General features: G+C 33.9%; 1 protein-coding gene across 2 annotated transcripts; it reads left to right on the top strand.

Moving 5' to 3' along the window:
* The first annotated feature begins 1,306 nt into the window (after nucleotides 1–1,306).
* LOC130658006 (uncharacterized) lies at nucleotides 1,307–14,855 on the top strand. Of its 2 annotated transcripts, none has more exons than XM_057461027.1 (14): nucleotides 1,307–1,478; nucleotides 3,903–4,094; nucleotides 6,919–7,234; nucleotides 8,160–9,360; nucleotides 10,483–11,173; nucleotides 11,280–11,370; nucleotides 11,539–11,585; nucleotides 11,712–11,798; nucleotides 11,878–11,981; nucleotides 12,060–12,224; nucleotides 12,314–12,424; nucleotides 12,646–12,797; nucleotides 12,972–13,151; nucleotides 13,412–14,855. In XM_057461027.1, exons 1-14 carry the CDS (start codon nucleotides 1,415–1,417, stop codon nucleotides 13,578–13,580), a joined length of 3,570 nt encoding a protein of 1,189 aa, XP_057317010.1. In that variant the 5' UTR covers nucleotides 1,307–1,414; the 3' UTR covers nucleotides 13,581–14,855. The 2 variants fall into 2 exon arrangements, with proteins under 2 accessions (XP_057317010.1, XP_057317009.1); XM_057461026.1 differs by lacking the exon at nucleotides 1,307–1,478 and adding an exon at nucleotides 2,175–3,742.
* Nucleotides 14,856–15,286: the final 431 nt, after the last annotated feature.

Raw genomic sequence — 15,286 nt, 5'->3', positions numbered from 1 at the left:
GTATGCTTGCAGAAATTTCAAAAAATTAGCAGACAAAACTGAGCATGTTGGCAGATTTTAGGTGAAAAGTGACTAAATTTTCTGCAACGATTATTTCTGTCAACGATTTTTCTTTTTCGCCGACTTTTTTTTCCGATATGGTAGTTACTTTTAAAACCAATAACAGTTTTGATCGGAGTTTTTCGATAAATTTCAATAAAAAAATAACTTTGAAAGTAATCGATTACTTATCAAAGTTATTTTTTTTGCATGCATGAAGAGTAAAACACGCACGATACAAATCTATTTTACAATCGCCAAATTAAATCCACGATACATTTTCTCTAAAAAAGGCAAACAGAGCCATGTAGATATTAAGGCTAAAAAGCTTTTTTTTAATTTTGCGAGCATAATTTTTTAAGAGGCTTTAATCGTGGGATTTTTTCAAAACAACACTATTTCTTGAAATGACCAAAATAATTTAAAAAAAATAAAAGATTAAAAAACTTCTTTATTAAAGTAAAACGAATCCTTTATTTCTTCGTGGTGTTTCTTCGAAAATAAATGGAAGAATCTAAAAAATGTTTTAGTAAATCTAAAAAATTCGCGAGCATTTTACCGCGTATTTGCCATAAGATCTGTTTTCCAGGCCTTTTGTGAATTTTACGATATGTACACATAAAACCTGGTTTACATCATTTATATTTTTTTCAAATCAAATCACGTGTGATCTATATTCAAGCTATATCACGAAAAAAAGTAGCAAATTTATTAAGTTTGCTTTGCGCCGCAATTTTTATACAGCGCAACTTTTGATTTGTTATCAATCACTACTACTACAGACAGGCGGACGTTTTGGTGGAGATCATTCAGAAATAATTTAATTTATATTTTTGTTTGTTTCAAAAAAAGTTGTTAAAACGCGCGTTGTTAAAACGTTTCGGGAAATCGCAGTGAGTTGAAAAAATAAATGCGTGGTTTCGAGGGGAAGTCAAAATCTAGAAAACGAAAGGCAATTAAACTTGCACGTTATCAAAAACTCGCGCAAGTGCACAAGTCTGAAATGTGTTTCTTTGCATGATTTATCCAGGAGTCAAGAAATATTTTTATAACATTAATTAACGTTGGCGAATGTTATAAATGTACATATATTTAATGTTATTTTTCTTTAACTAACAATATTCATTTTTCATTCTGTAAAAAAATGTCATATCTTTTGTCAGGTGGCATGCTTTTGACCACACTTAGCAACACCTGTGTTTATATGTTACCCCCGTCATGCAAACAATTATGCTATTAAACTGATTCATAATGGAAAAACTAGAGCTCGAAGAATTCCCGGTCAACGTTTTGTACCAAGTATACGGTGGCTGGTAAAAAAACAAGATTTCAAAATTTATTTTGGAACAACTAGCTGATAATTCTATGACTTGAAATGCAAAATTATTATTCTGATTATGGAAAGGACATTACATCCAGTAAAGATATTTATTTAAGAGGTGAGTCACAACTTTTTTCTTAAGTGTGCTTAGCTAGGTAGGCTGAAAAAACAAAAAAGTCACGTATTTGTATGCCTGAGTTTTTAGCTATCTAAAGTTTGAAAATCTCAGGGATTGCGTTAAAACTTACTATTTTAACTAATGTACCTTTAAGAGAATATAACTTAGCTCACTCTTTAAGCTTCTGTATCTAAAACAAAGCGTACATAAATTAAATCAGCTAAAAAACTGGCTAGCCATCTAGCTATAGCCTAGCTGGTTAAAAAAAATTTATAATAAACACCTAAAAAACCTCTTTTTTAATGTTTTTTATTGGTATGGTTTCTCCACTTAAATTAATATAGCTACATTAGCATTTTAAAACATGTTTAGTTCAACTAGCTTTGCTAGAAATAGCAAGGTGGAAATATTAGCTAGCTGGTGTAATTCTCAGCAATGTTGCTGCATAATTTTTGAGGTGGATAATCCACAGACCAGAATAAGTCTTCAGAATGGTTGTTTTATTCGGTCGTATTATAACGCGTAGTCAAGTCACAGTCTACGAAATTTAATATTTTTTCTGGTCTGTACAATGGAATGCCATCTTTCGTTTATTTGTTGTCTGCAGCTTAGCTTTATTTTTTTTAAAGAAAAGAAACTTTGCAATTATAATATATGCAGGAAATACTTTTTTTACTTAAAATGTTGTGCATCACAAGCTGTTAAATTAGCCTGATGTTTTGACCTGCACATGCAGCTTCTTCTGAATGAACAAATATAAGTTTTGAAGATCAGGGGGTCAGCTCAGGTACCGGGTGGATTTGCAAGCTGCAGATTTTAGAAAGCCTCAACATATGTTGAACTAACGTTTTGCTGAGGAAGTTACAGTTTGTGCATGCTGCATTTGTTAAACCATATTTTAATTTGTTAAAAAATCGTCTATTTTAAATGGTCATTATATATCCTGAGTATTTTTATTACAGTGACTTTTAACGGATTACTGTTCACATTTGTTACTTGTCTTATATCACATGGTTTTAACTAACTAGTTATTTGAATGGTTCTATAATATACTTGTGTAAAGAAAATGGCTGGAAATTTAAACAATGATCTGTTGTTAAACACATTGGGAAACTTTGGCAGTAAGCCAGTGTTACATGGAGATGTAAATCAAAATTTTGTAGATCAAACTAAATTGTATCAGGCTGGTTTGAGAGGTCTGAATAATAATAAACCAAGTCCAGATTCTGGCTGGACATTTCCTGGTTTAGTTGCTCCACAATTGTTTCCTGGAATTTTATCACAACAGGGAAGGACAGCAAGTTTAGTTAATGGGAGCTCAAACAAACTTTTACCTGATTTTAATACTCTTACTGCAGAGTTTAGGGCTCCATCAAATAATGTAAATCGAGCTAGTACTGTTTACCCCAATATGCTTCCTGAAGCATATCAAACTAAAGTGTTAAATCCTTTAATGGAGATGAACTTGAGGCACCAGCAACAGCAGCACATGCTAGAAACAGCTATGCTTTCCCAAAGCAACAACGCATACAACTTCATGTCAGTAAAGGGGTATGACCATAGTAATGCTTTTGCTGCCACCCAAAATAATGTCTCATTCAATTCAGTTGGTTCAACTGCAAATACAAATATGATAAGTATGAATGTTAGACAAGGACCAAATTCAACCGAACAATTTGGAAAGGCAATAATAAACAATAACGAACGAAAGTTGTGGACAGATAGAAAATCCTCTGGTTCCCTTACTCCAGCTGTGACTCCAGTGGAGGGAAAACATATGCAAGATTCCCTGATGCAACCATATATAGGAATGGACAATTCTCAAATACAAAATGCATTAGCTGCAACACAGATGCATAATTATTTATCTCTGCTACGTCAAACGCAACTCAGTGTTCGTCAAAATGAAAAGCAAGATGTGGCTAATGTTAATGGAGCTTTAAATCTAGGATTAAATTTACAAAACTTGCCTCCAACTCCAGGAAATTTTCCTAGTAATGCTGTTTTAACACCAGGATGTAATCCTAACACAGTCGTACTTACACCAGGAAGTAACCCAAACAGCGTTTTTACTCCTGGGTATATTTCTAACACTGTCTTAACACCTATTCTTACACCTGGTGCTCCGCCAAATGGTTTAACACCAGTTTCTTTACCCATGAAAGAGCCTGGTGACTCCTCCAATGTTGCTGAAGTTGCCAAAAGACAGAATCCAGAAAAACTTCATTCATTGCAGTCTCAGTACTCTAAACCAGTTGCTAATGGTACATAATTTCGTGTTTCAAAGTGTATATACATACAGAATTTCACAAAATATGCTACATATATTTTTCCTGATTACATGTTTTTCATTATTATGTTTTTCCTGATTATATGTTTTTCCTGTACGGTAAGACTAATCATGTGCTCCAACACATTATTTAGGTGGAAGCCATAAGCATGCTGATGTTGTCAGGAGTCAGGCTGATGCTCCACACCATGGTTTTGATGCGAGCCAGTATCAAGCATCATCAAATACTTCTTTGGCACCACCTGCATCAAAGCATGATATATCTCCAGTAGATTACAGCAGACCAATGAAGACTTCACCACATCCACAGAGGCCTAATCACTTGGGTAAGTTTTGTAGTTATTTTTTTATGCATTTACAAATGCATTTTCAACAGGCAAGGGAGAAAATGTTTGTGACAGGGTGTGGTTATAATATTTTGTTGATTTAAAAAGCAAAGCCTGGAATTGGGCATATATATTTAAAACACTATAGAGTCTTGGAACAGTGAATCACACATCCCAATAATGCAGAACTATTTGCTGCAAATGAGTAAATTGCACTATTCTGCTAAAGCTTGATCTTTCAGCTTAATTCATTTGTTTGCAAAAAAGCAGCACCTTGTTTAACTGCAAGGATCATTGCACATAAGAGGCTTGTTTTATTAATTATTTGCAAGTTAACAACTCCCTCTTGTAACATAGTATATCTGTACTCTATCCATTCTCAAAGTATATTTTTACCTTAACAAAGCAAAAATTCCTTGATGATAGTAATCAATATATATACTAATAAATATTTTTATGAGAATTTAAAAATTTTAGGAAAAATATTCGGTCAGCAAGGAATCAAAAATGTTTTAATGTAAACTTGCAAATTCTTTGTATTTTTCTTTCATTTGGTAGGACAAGCCAAAAAAGTTTCTTTTAGGTCCATGCCTAGGTGAACAAATTTTCAAATGGGAAGTCGAGATATTTTTGCTAGTTGTATAGAAAAACTGTAAGGTTACAAATACAAAAGTATTGCTATATTTGTTACAAAACTGTCAATTTAGAAACCCAGTATGTTTTGAGAACAGCATTTATACTTTACGTTTGCTACTATTTCTTATGCTATTTCTCGTGTTGTCTACCGATAGTCTCCTTTAGAAATAATTTTTTTTTTATTCAGAAAAGAAAAAAAATTGCAGTGAGAAAAGCATACTTCTAAAGACAACATTCACTTAGGCAACTGCCTGAATTTCTAGACTAAAAACATGCAATAAAATTTGTGCAAAAATAAAGGACACCTTTCAAATTTAAATCCTAAATTGTATTTTGCCTCAGTTTCTGCCCACCAAAAACTAGCCATGACCTCAAAGTTGGCATATCTTGTTTTTAAGTGTCATTTTTAACAAGAACATTTGAAGGTAGGGAGTAAAATGCTTTATTCCTACATTTTATTCACCAGATATATTAAATGCAGCCTTCCTAATTCACGTCAGCACATGGCAATTGCCAACACGAATTCCAACGTGCTAAGGCTAATCATAATGATTTTTCATATATCGCAAATCTTGCAGTGCATTTTAAAAATCATATGTTTTCGGGCCATTATGTTTAACTTTCTATGGTTAAATCGGTTAATGTTTTTAGACAATCAGAATTTAGAAAACTAAAAGTGAACATGTTTTTATAAGTTTATATCTTTTGCAAAGCATGTGCAGCCATGTATTTTTCTTAAGAGTTATTGCTTCTCTTAAATTTGATTTTGTTTAACAATACTTGCCGCAACATAGTTTTCTGGGCTTATTCTCAAATAATTTTTCTGCATCCCTTTCTCTAAACGTAGCTTTGTTTTCTTCGCAGCCAAGTTTTAACCCATTCCTTTCATTGCTTTGTTGTTGTTTTTGCTACAAGTTGCAATAATCATTGCTTCAAGCGCTGTCTTTTTATTCGAATTTATTTCTTTTTTACTTTTTTACTTTACCTTATAAAAAGTTAGATCTTTTTAATACATCACGTGAGTATGAAAAATCCTAGGATTAATCATGTAGTGTAATATAGCCTTTAAGCAGGGAGATGTCAATCTTTTGCATGCCTGCAAGTATAATTGCCTGATGAATGAAATTATATTTTACAAGTGTTATTGCACCAGTAGTTGATCACTATTGATCATTTACTGATGGTAAGGAATGCAATGCTGAAATAAATCTCTCTAAATGTGGCATTTTCTGTAATTGCTGTAAATCCTCTTGTACTCCTCAAATATTTGAAATAGTGTTTGATTTGATGTAATTTCATAAGCATAAATGTGTTATAGTATTTTAATCCTTTATGTATTATTTTATTCTTATTATGGAGACATCGTTACACCACTTTTGTATGTGTAAATGTGAAATATGAAAAAGAATAAAAGAATAAAGAAACTTGAAAAATAAAATAAAAATAAATAAACTTAAAAAATGAAAGAATATAATTTTTTAGATAATTTAAGAGGCTTGGTGTTCACATGTTGGAGATTATACCCCAGAATATACGTTATAAAAAATTAATAAAAATATTTATAGCCAGTGATTTGTGGGCAAGGATAGTTGTTTGAGTTCTTTGAATGTTGTTTCTTAGCACTTGCATGCTTGGTCTTTTTAATTTTATCATATCCCAAATATTTAGTCACTGTTGTTACTTGGCAACAATACAGTAGACAGTTATCACTTGCATTTCTATGTCAACTTTTGTATCATGTGTTTAATCTAAGCAAACATTAGGATACTTCAAAGTTCAGAAAAAAAACATTGTTTCTAGGAACTTTACAACCGTATTAATTACCATTTTATTTTAATGAATTTACAGCTGTGAATGTGAATCTAAAGTGGAATATGAAAATAAATTTTAAAATATTTATGTATCTCTATTCATTAATTTGATTTTAAATTGTTATGGGCAACGTAAAAAGGACCTTCACTGTTAGTAGTTAGCTAGGGTTTTAGTTGTGGAAACACATGATGTTTAATTACCACTTGGTGGCTAATGGTAGGGATCTGTTTTGGTAGTTTTCTAGTAAACTACAACTAAGAGATTTAAGAGTATATCTATAAGAAATTTCTGTGTACTGTATCTGCATGTGTTATGAGCAAAACTTATTTTTTATAATATAAAAGATATTTTTTACAGAAACCAAATTTTTTTTCAGGTTCGGGTTTCATTCCACAAACTCAGTTTTTAACTGTCAATGTAAACCACGGGACGCCAGGTTCAGACAAGGAAAGCATTCACTCTTCATCAATCAGCCCAAACCATGCAAGTCCTTACTCTTTGTCAGGTCAGCGCAGTCGAACTCCCAGTCCACATAGTGACAAAGCAAAAGGAAAGAATGACAACACCTGCTCCCAATGCGGAAAGCAGTTTAGCAGTTCGAGTGCTTTAGCAAAACACAAACTAATTCATAGTGATGAACGAAAATATGTATGTCAAATCTGCTCAAGAGGTTTCAAGAGACAAGATCATTTGTAAGGATGTTTCTTGTTATCATTTTTGTGTTCTTGTCATGCAATGTTTACTTTAACAAATCCTTTATGAATAAAATGACATTTTTTTACCTCTAAGGTGGAGAGCTTTAATCTTACTCTAATGTGTATATAATATCTTGCTTATAATTTATAACACAAAAAAAATTAATAAAATGAACCCAATTCATCAAATTATAATTTCAGGATTATTAAACTATTAAAGGGTTATAAAGCATCTTAAACTATTTTTGACCTGTCGACCTTTTATTTACCTTTTCCATGGACAATTTAAATTTAGCTTAAAACTAAACGTTCAAAAAAAGCTTTAGCATCTTGACAAAGTAGAAATGCTTACATCATTATTATTATGATGGCTTCCTGTTTCTTTTGTTTTATTAATTAATTAATATGACACTTTCTGCTGTGTTTTTACTTCACCTTTAGTTATGGATTAGAGCTTGCTAAACCATAGTTCTACATGAAACATTTTAATTCCTTTCACTTGTGAAGGTTAATGTTGTGAATAAAAACAATGGATGTATTGTGCAAATGTGATGACATTATGTAAATAATAGACATTTACTTGGTCTGACTGCTTTATTCATTTTTACACTGAGATTTAAAGCATTTTTAAGTTTATGTTTTGAGGACACTTTCCATGTAAATAATAAACTTGTGAAAGTGGAAGTGAACCATACATGCCCATTTCAGTGAAAATTACAGATAATATGAAGATTGAATTTCCTACAGTTAGGTACATAGGAACTTTTTAAAGTTATGTGATTTTTTTTTGTTTTCACAGACAGCATAACTGTTTATTTTTAAAAGATTTTAAAATTTTATATTTTTATCTTTGGATTGAGTTTCATAGTTGCACTTCATATTTGTTACAAATTTAGAATATTAAGTTTACAATTTGTTTTAGAAATGGTCACATGATAACACATCGAGATAAAAAGCCATACGAATGTCACTTTACAGACTGTGCAAAAAGCTATTGTGATATGCGTTCCTTGAGAAGGCATGTTGAAAATCATCATGGAAGTCCGCCAGGAGGAGCAACACCAGCAGGTTATATGCCAAAACTAATGTCTTTATATCCTGGATATTCGGAAGAGAATATGAAAGCACACATTTACCGCACTGCACAAACGCATGAACAAGATGCAAATAGACTTGCCATTCCAAATGAGATACCACGGCCGTCCAGTGCGCCATTAGTCCCACCAGAACCTAAGAGAGTAACACGTACTAGAAGAAGTAGCAGTGGAGAAGAAAGTAGCATGCAGCTTGACCCTGCTATGGCACAGGAACTTGAAATGAGAAGAGCTTATGCTTACACGAGACACAAGCACGGTTCCTCTGATGAATACACAAATAAACCAAAGGAGGAGCAGATTGAGTCTTCTCGATCTGTGTCATCTACACAAATGCGTCCTTTAAAATCGATACCAGTTTCAAGCCTTGCTGCTACCGAATACAATCAAAGAATGGAATACTCTAGACAAATGTATGAACGGCATGAACATGAACGACAGTTAAAGGAAAGTAATCAGGCAGAATTTGAACGCCACCACCCCCATCATGAAATAAAGCAATCACATACAGCAGAAAGACTTTATAAGGACTATGAGAAGAGTGTTAAGAAGCCAGAGTTTTCTCCACCTGGTGTTCCACATCCAGCATATCCTGCTGGTATGCCATCTCACATGATGAATTCGAGATTCCCTTGGGGAACTCAATATTCTCAACCAGGACCATCTCCAAGTTCGGCAAATATGCCATTTTTATTAAATATCAGAAATCCATTTAGCTTTCCCCAAATTTATCAAAGCCAAAAAGACATTCCAACCAGCGAAGCCACAAAAATCTCAAAAAGTGAACATGAAGCACGTCAACAAGCTATGAACACTTATTACCAGATGTGGGCCAATGGACAACATGGAGGATTGCCGGAACCTTTAATGATGCACCACTCTCGGATGCTACCTGGACAAAACCATCCTACACCTACCGATCCTGCTGCAATAGCTATAGCTGCAGCAAAGGAACCAAATGATAAACCGTCTTTTAAAACAAGAGATACTTTATATGGAATACATCCTACCAATGCTAAGTGGCAACCGGTGAGGCAAATTTTTAGTTCTTTTTTTGTAATTATTCAGAGATTTAGAATTGATGCTTCAACTTTGTAGTAAATGTTAGTAATAAAAGTCCTGGTTAAAAAAAGGTTTCTGTCTCCTACAACTTTGATCTAGTGTTACAGTTCTTTGATAATATTTTTGGGGTATGTGCATATGTGTTATAAATAAGGAGAAACATTTTTTTTATTACATATTGTTTAAGGTTTTTATGTCAATTAGTGGTAACGACTTTTTAGAATTTCTTAATGGCAAATTCTAATGAGGTCTGCACTTTGTTTAAACAGTCTGTAATTAGTGTTGTTAATTATTATGAATTCTTCGTTGCTGTTACCATATACTCTCTTACTTCTATAAGCATTCAGTTTACATAGTGTAATTTTAGTCTCTTGTGTTTTAGTCTCTCTGCTCTGATACCACGAAACATGGGATGTTTACCTGCCTGCGTTAGTCATATGACCAGGTGTCTTACATTTCCCAATATCACTTTTGTTTCATGTGTTTTTTGTGTTCATAGTTGATACTACATTGGTATTTCCCTTTTTAAAACTTTTAATGCCAAAATGACTCTAATTGATTGTTAAACTTTATTTTTTAATTCAAGTTGCACTTTTTTAGTTGCGGGAAGCTACCTTTGTTCCCTTTATTAAAAATTATTTTATGTAGAATACAAACTGTAAAATGATTAACTAGAATGATTTACATTAAACTTTGTTATCGAAATAATGACACATAATTTTGTGCTGTTGCGTCTCCATAGTAACTGTTTCCGTGGTGACTTATAATATAATGGTTTACGCTGAACTGTGCAATATAAATAAACTTTTTAGGGAATTCAAGCTATAGTGTATTTTTGCATGTTGATAGCTGATCCATTGTTTGTGAATTTACTACCTATTGTGCTGTTTTTCTGCATCTTTTAGAAACAATATATCTAGATATAAATGCTGAAATGCATAATGTAGTTGAAATAAGTACATGGATAACAATATTAATTTTCTTTTGAATAGTGTGCAATACCTTGTTAGTAAGGTACGGTGATGGGATGTTGGAAATACTTTAACATTGTATTTATTTCGCTATCTCACAATTAACAACTCATTTCAGGTTATGCAAGATGATTCTGTCACAAGAGAAAAAGAGCCTAAACCAAATTATTATTCCCATCCTGTGAGCACAAGCCATGAAAGCAACTACTTAAAACGTCCAACCAGTCACGAGTCATTGCACACATATCCGCCGCAAGAGAGAAACATCATAGATGAACCATTTAAGCCGAGTGAAAGCAATCACAGAGAGCATTATCGTTATACCCACAGTCCGAAATCGCATTATTATGATCGTAATCGTCCAATAGAACAACACCTTCATCCACAAAATAGAGCAGTGACGTATAATGTGCCAAATGAAAGGTTCGATCAGAAACACCCTTTTGATCAACAAAGGCATTTAAACATTTCGCCAAACCGATTCGATCCGCGTACACCACAGCGAGAGCATCCATCGAAAATGTTTGAAACACCCCTGCTACGTGTGGAAACTCAAGAAACCTCAATGCCATCAATTATTTCGCCTAACAAAAAACGACCAAGACCAGGTCCAATAATCATTCCACCAGCTGTTAATAGCAGAACAATGCCAAACTCGACATCTCCTTTAAAAAACTTTCCACGGGGCATCTACACTCCGCCAGCTATGCTTAGTCCTAAGAGCATATTTTTTAATCCACCTGGTTTGACACCGCGTCCAACAGCAGTTCCAACAACCCCAGCAAGACTACTATTGATCCGAAGAAACAGTAAGAAAATAATCATTTTTCTGTAATTCTAAAGAAATGTTGTGGTCCAATAGCAAAACTGAAATCCTGTAATGCAATTTTTTTTAATGCACATCTTAATTGTTAGGTAGCGTGGATCAACGTGAAGCACCACTTCCAGCGACCGTATCAGCATCTTCTGAAGAGCAAGCGTCTACAGAAGTAGTCGTGCCTGAACCGTAAGTGTTTGTTGTATACTGTAGTAGACGATGTTTTATCCTTTCCATTCTAAGCGCAGTGTAATGGAAACATTACATATTGATGTTTGTTATTTTTTTTAATAAAATGGTAAAGCAAGCATGATGAAATTATATGTTTGACTAACACCCTTACTTATTTTATTTTAGGAAAATTAACGTGGGTCCACAATTCCAAGCATTTCTACCCAACCTTGGTAAGTCCAGCCCTCGAATAAAATGTTTTTTTTTGCGTTTGCTTTAAAATGTTGTGATTAATTTTAACTTCTAGGATGCCATGTTATTGTAAATAAATCTAAGTGTTATTTGGATTTCCTTTTCAGTGGACATATCCGAAGCTCACAAGGACATTCACCGTGCAAGTTTGATGTGGTCTCCTTTGAAAGAAGATGAGCAGAAATACGTTGAAGGTATATAATTGGAGATTTTTTTAGCCTTTAAGTCGCACTAAGTAGTACATGCATATATTTACATTCCTCGTCGTCTTAGTGAATGCGTACTTGGACATGGCATGTTCGTTAGGATTGTATGGTGGTTCAAATAACAAGGAATACGCCTTACATATTCTACAGAGAACACGTGGAAATGTGAAAGTAAGCTCAACCTACATTGCAGTCTTTTGTTTACGCTGAGCTCTTTCTCGATGCAAAGTAAACATGGTTTTTTTATAGGAAGCTGTTCGTTTGTTGCTTTCACGTCGCCACATTCTTCGAGCAGATGATCCCAACGCTGATTATCATTATTCTGGTTCGGTAAGATGGACCGCTAAAGAACGACTTGCATTTAGACAAGCTTATAGAACAAAAGGAAAAGTGTTTAACGATATACAGAAAGAAGTAATACACTTTTTAGTTTTGTTGTCTCGAGCAATACTTATCGAGGTAATTTATACCTGTTGTCGCAATGATTGAATAATTATTTTTAGGTTATCACCAAATCCGTCCAGCTATGCGTCGAATTCTATTACCAGTGGAAAGCTATGCATCCTGAAAGTTTTCGCGCAAGAACTCGAATGGTTGAAGTCGAATCTGAACAAGTAAGGCAGACTTGCGTAACCAGTCCGTGTCACCCATGTGTTAGAACTTTAGTTTTTAGCACGAGTTTTTTTTGTATCATTGAGTTATTTGTATAACTCAATGAAACAAACAAGATATTACAAAGTTATTTGGCAAAGTTTTTGTATCATTGAACATAAGTTGATTTACAACCGAGTCGACCAATTTTTATTTACTCTTTTTCTTTATTGTTTATCCGCAGGACGATGAAGAGGTGCCACCGACACCAACCGCTGCTGTTGCGCCGCTTAGTACGCTACGTGAACCTGTATTCGAGTGCGATTATCCCGAATGTCGTGCAAGATTCGTTTCAAGGCAAGCCTTAAACGGTCATATTCGCGTCCATGGTGGAAGGTGAGTTGCAAATATGATGGCGGAAACGTTTGTCTCGTTTATCTTGAGCAATCTTTGTAAAGATCATTATTATAAGTTCTGGGTAATCGATATAAATACAAATAGCGATCTTTGTGTTTCGTATCCGTGTTTGTTTGTTTTTTAACATGTAAAATCTTTCAACCTGTTTTTCAGCTTCTCTAAGCCTCTCGACAACCGTCGATCAAAACCGAAATCCCTGATCAGCCCCGAGTTGGAAGGTATCTCCATGGCAAGCCCAGCAAAAAAGAAACGCCCCACGGTTCCAAGTTCTGTTATTGTAACCAACACTAGCGATGGACCGCAGCTTCAGTTCCAATGTAAAGTTTGTGGAAGGTATGTTGTTCTTCTCAGCATCCCCCCCTTTTTTGGCATGAGGGACGAACTGGTGTTCTTGAATACACATGGCTCTCCACCATTCTCAATGTTTCTTACATTATAAAGCCAACAAACATTTTTACCAACTCAATCGTCCTTTATTTAAGTCACTACTCTCGGAAGTTACGTATCCCCTTCGCAAGCGTTATTTAACCATAGAGTATTGTATTGAGCGTTTGTTAGCAATTTTCTGATGTTTGAATGTTTTGTTTATACAGAGTCTTCAGCAAAGTGAAGAGTCGGTCAGCACATATGAAAACTCACGTCAAGAGAGACGACAACAACAAACCAATTAAAAAGCAGAAACCGTCCAAACAAAAACCTTCTCAATCCGCACCACAACCGGTGCCACCGATAAATCCAATGACCGTTTTTGCGCATGCGTGATAACGCCGTACGTCATTAAAATGTTGGCTCTGTTATGACGTTAATCTAAGCCAACAAATTCATGTTGTCGACGTATTTAACTATATTGCACATAAAACCGAAATTTTTCAACAATCCACATTTAATGTTTATTTGGAATTTTATAATAATTCATTAACGCAGATGAAACGATTAAGTTATTGTCCTGGACACGTGACCTGGAAAAACGGGCCACTAGCTCTACATATCTATCATGTCAGCGTCAGTCTTTACGTGAAAATACTACTCATGTGAAAAAATTAGCTTGAATTTTCGGGAAGTCATGATGGTTGAGTGCCGTAGTGTTATTTATTCCTTCAATGGAACGCCATTTTGAAAACAAACTTCACCTCATTTTAATAAAGGAAATATCAGTCTTAGCCACTATTTAATGTTAAGACAAAAAATTTTTAGAACTATTTTTTTTGTTGTTGGTTTTTTTAATACTGAATAGCTTATAAATTTTGTAGATAGTAATTATATAAGAAAATGGATATTAGTTGTAAATTATTCCGTTTTATTTGCACAGTGATTGAATGTCGTTTATGTCTCCGCGTATTTAATACTGTTGTAGCCATGAGTTAACTTCGTTACCAGGCTTTTTGTTATTTGCTAAGGTTTGAGTTTCAAACTTGGTGTATTGTTGACGTTAACGTGACGTCACAAAGAATTATTTTTTACTCCTACTTTATGTCTACATAATTATCGAAAATAATTTTTATATAGCCTCGTTTTAGATTATAAACGTGTATATATAATGAAAGCGAGGTTGCTATCAGTCCAGACTAATTGGGTCACGTTGTGGTTTTGTGTGCCTTACAAAGTTGTCATTTATACAGAATAAATTATTTCTAAAAAATTTTTTATTTTTCCTTCACTCCTTCCAATAACCGTCTTTATAAGTTCAATTTCCTAAACACCCCTAAAAATCTTGTTAATAAACTAAAATTTGGGCCTATAATATTGATTCCACCTAAAATATCCTACCATTATTGGTTCTGACGTGATTTTTCTTTAAAGGTATTTTACCTACTTGCTTGAATCTTTATATTGCTTAACTTTTTTCCGTGAATGCAGAGGTTGTTAACTACCGCTAGAAATAAGATTTATGTTCTTTCATTTATTTCGAGACTTATTCAGTCAGTATTAAGAACTTTGTATAATTTGTTTATGAAGCATGAACTCGGTCTCAAAGTTTATTATTTTTTTAAATAGCTCTGTTAGCAACTTTACCTTTTTAAGAAATTACAGGTACGAGATTGGTTATTCTTTTTTAATTGTTTAAGGCTACACTGGGTGAGTAAATTCACGTAAGCCTTCAACGTTTCTAAGTCATTTTATTGTATAAAGTTTAATCAGATTGTTTCCTTTCTGGTGAAAAAGAACATAACAATTTGTACACCTTTTTTGTAAAAACCAGCAACCTCTTCCCCAGTGCTTTTTATTCTATGCTGACCGGACGGTTATACGTTGATATATTGGCGAATCGTTAAAGAAAAAACAATACGATTTTTCAAAACAACTTCAGACATGCTTTCGACGTAGTACACATTCTGATGTCGTATCCAAGCATCGTACGTCGTATCCAAGCATCGTAGGTACAGATATCTTTTGTTTGTCACACCAATAGCACATAACAGAATAATATTGTGATTTTACTCAAAGAAGTTCCGATTAGAAACCCAGTC

This window comes from Hydractinia symbiolongicarpus, chromosome 9 (genome assembly GCF_029227915.1).
Source record: "Hydractinia symbiolongicarpus strain clone_291-10 chromosome 9, HSymV2.1, whole genome shotgun sequence".
Lineage (NCBI taxonomy): Eukaryota > Metazoa > Cnidaria > Hydrozoa > Anthoathecata > Hydractiniidae > Hydractinia > Hydractinia symbiolongicarpus.
This window is presented reverse-complemented; position numbering and strand designations above follow the sequence as displayed.

Coding starts and splice junctions, on each gene's coding strand:
- LOC130658006 (XM_057461026.1), top strand. CDS start 2,545: ATGGCTGGAAATTTAAACAATGATCTGTTGTTAAACACATTGGGAAAC. Junction 7,235..8,159: donor TTCAAGAGACAAGATCATTT/GTAAGGATGTTT, acceptor AATTTGTTTTAG/AAATGGTCACATGATAACAC. Junction 11,982..12,059: donor GAACACGTGGAAATGTGAAA/GTAAGCTCAACC, acceptor GTTTTTTTATAG/GAAGCTGTTCGTTTGTTGCT.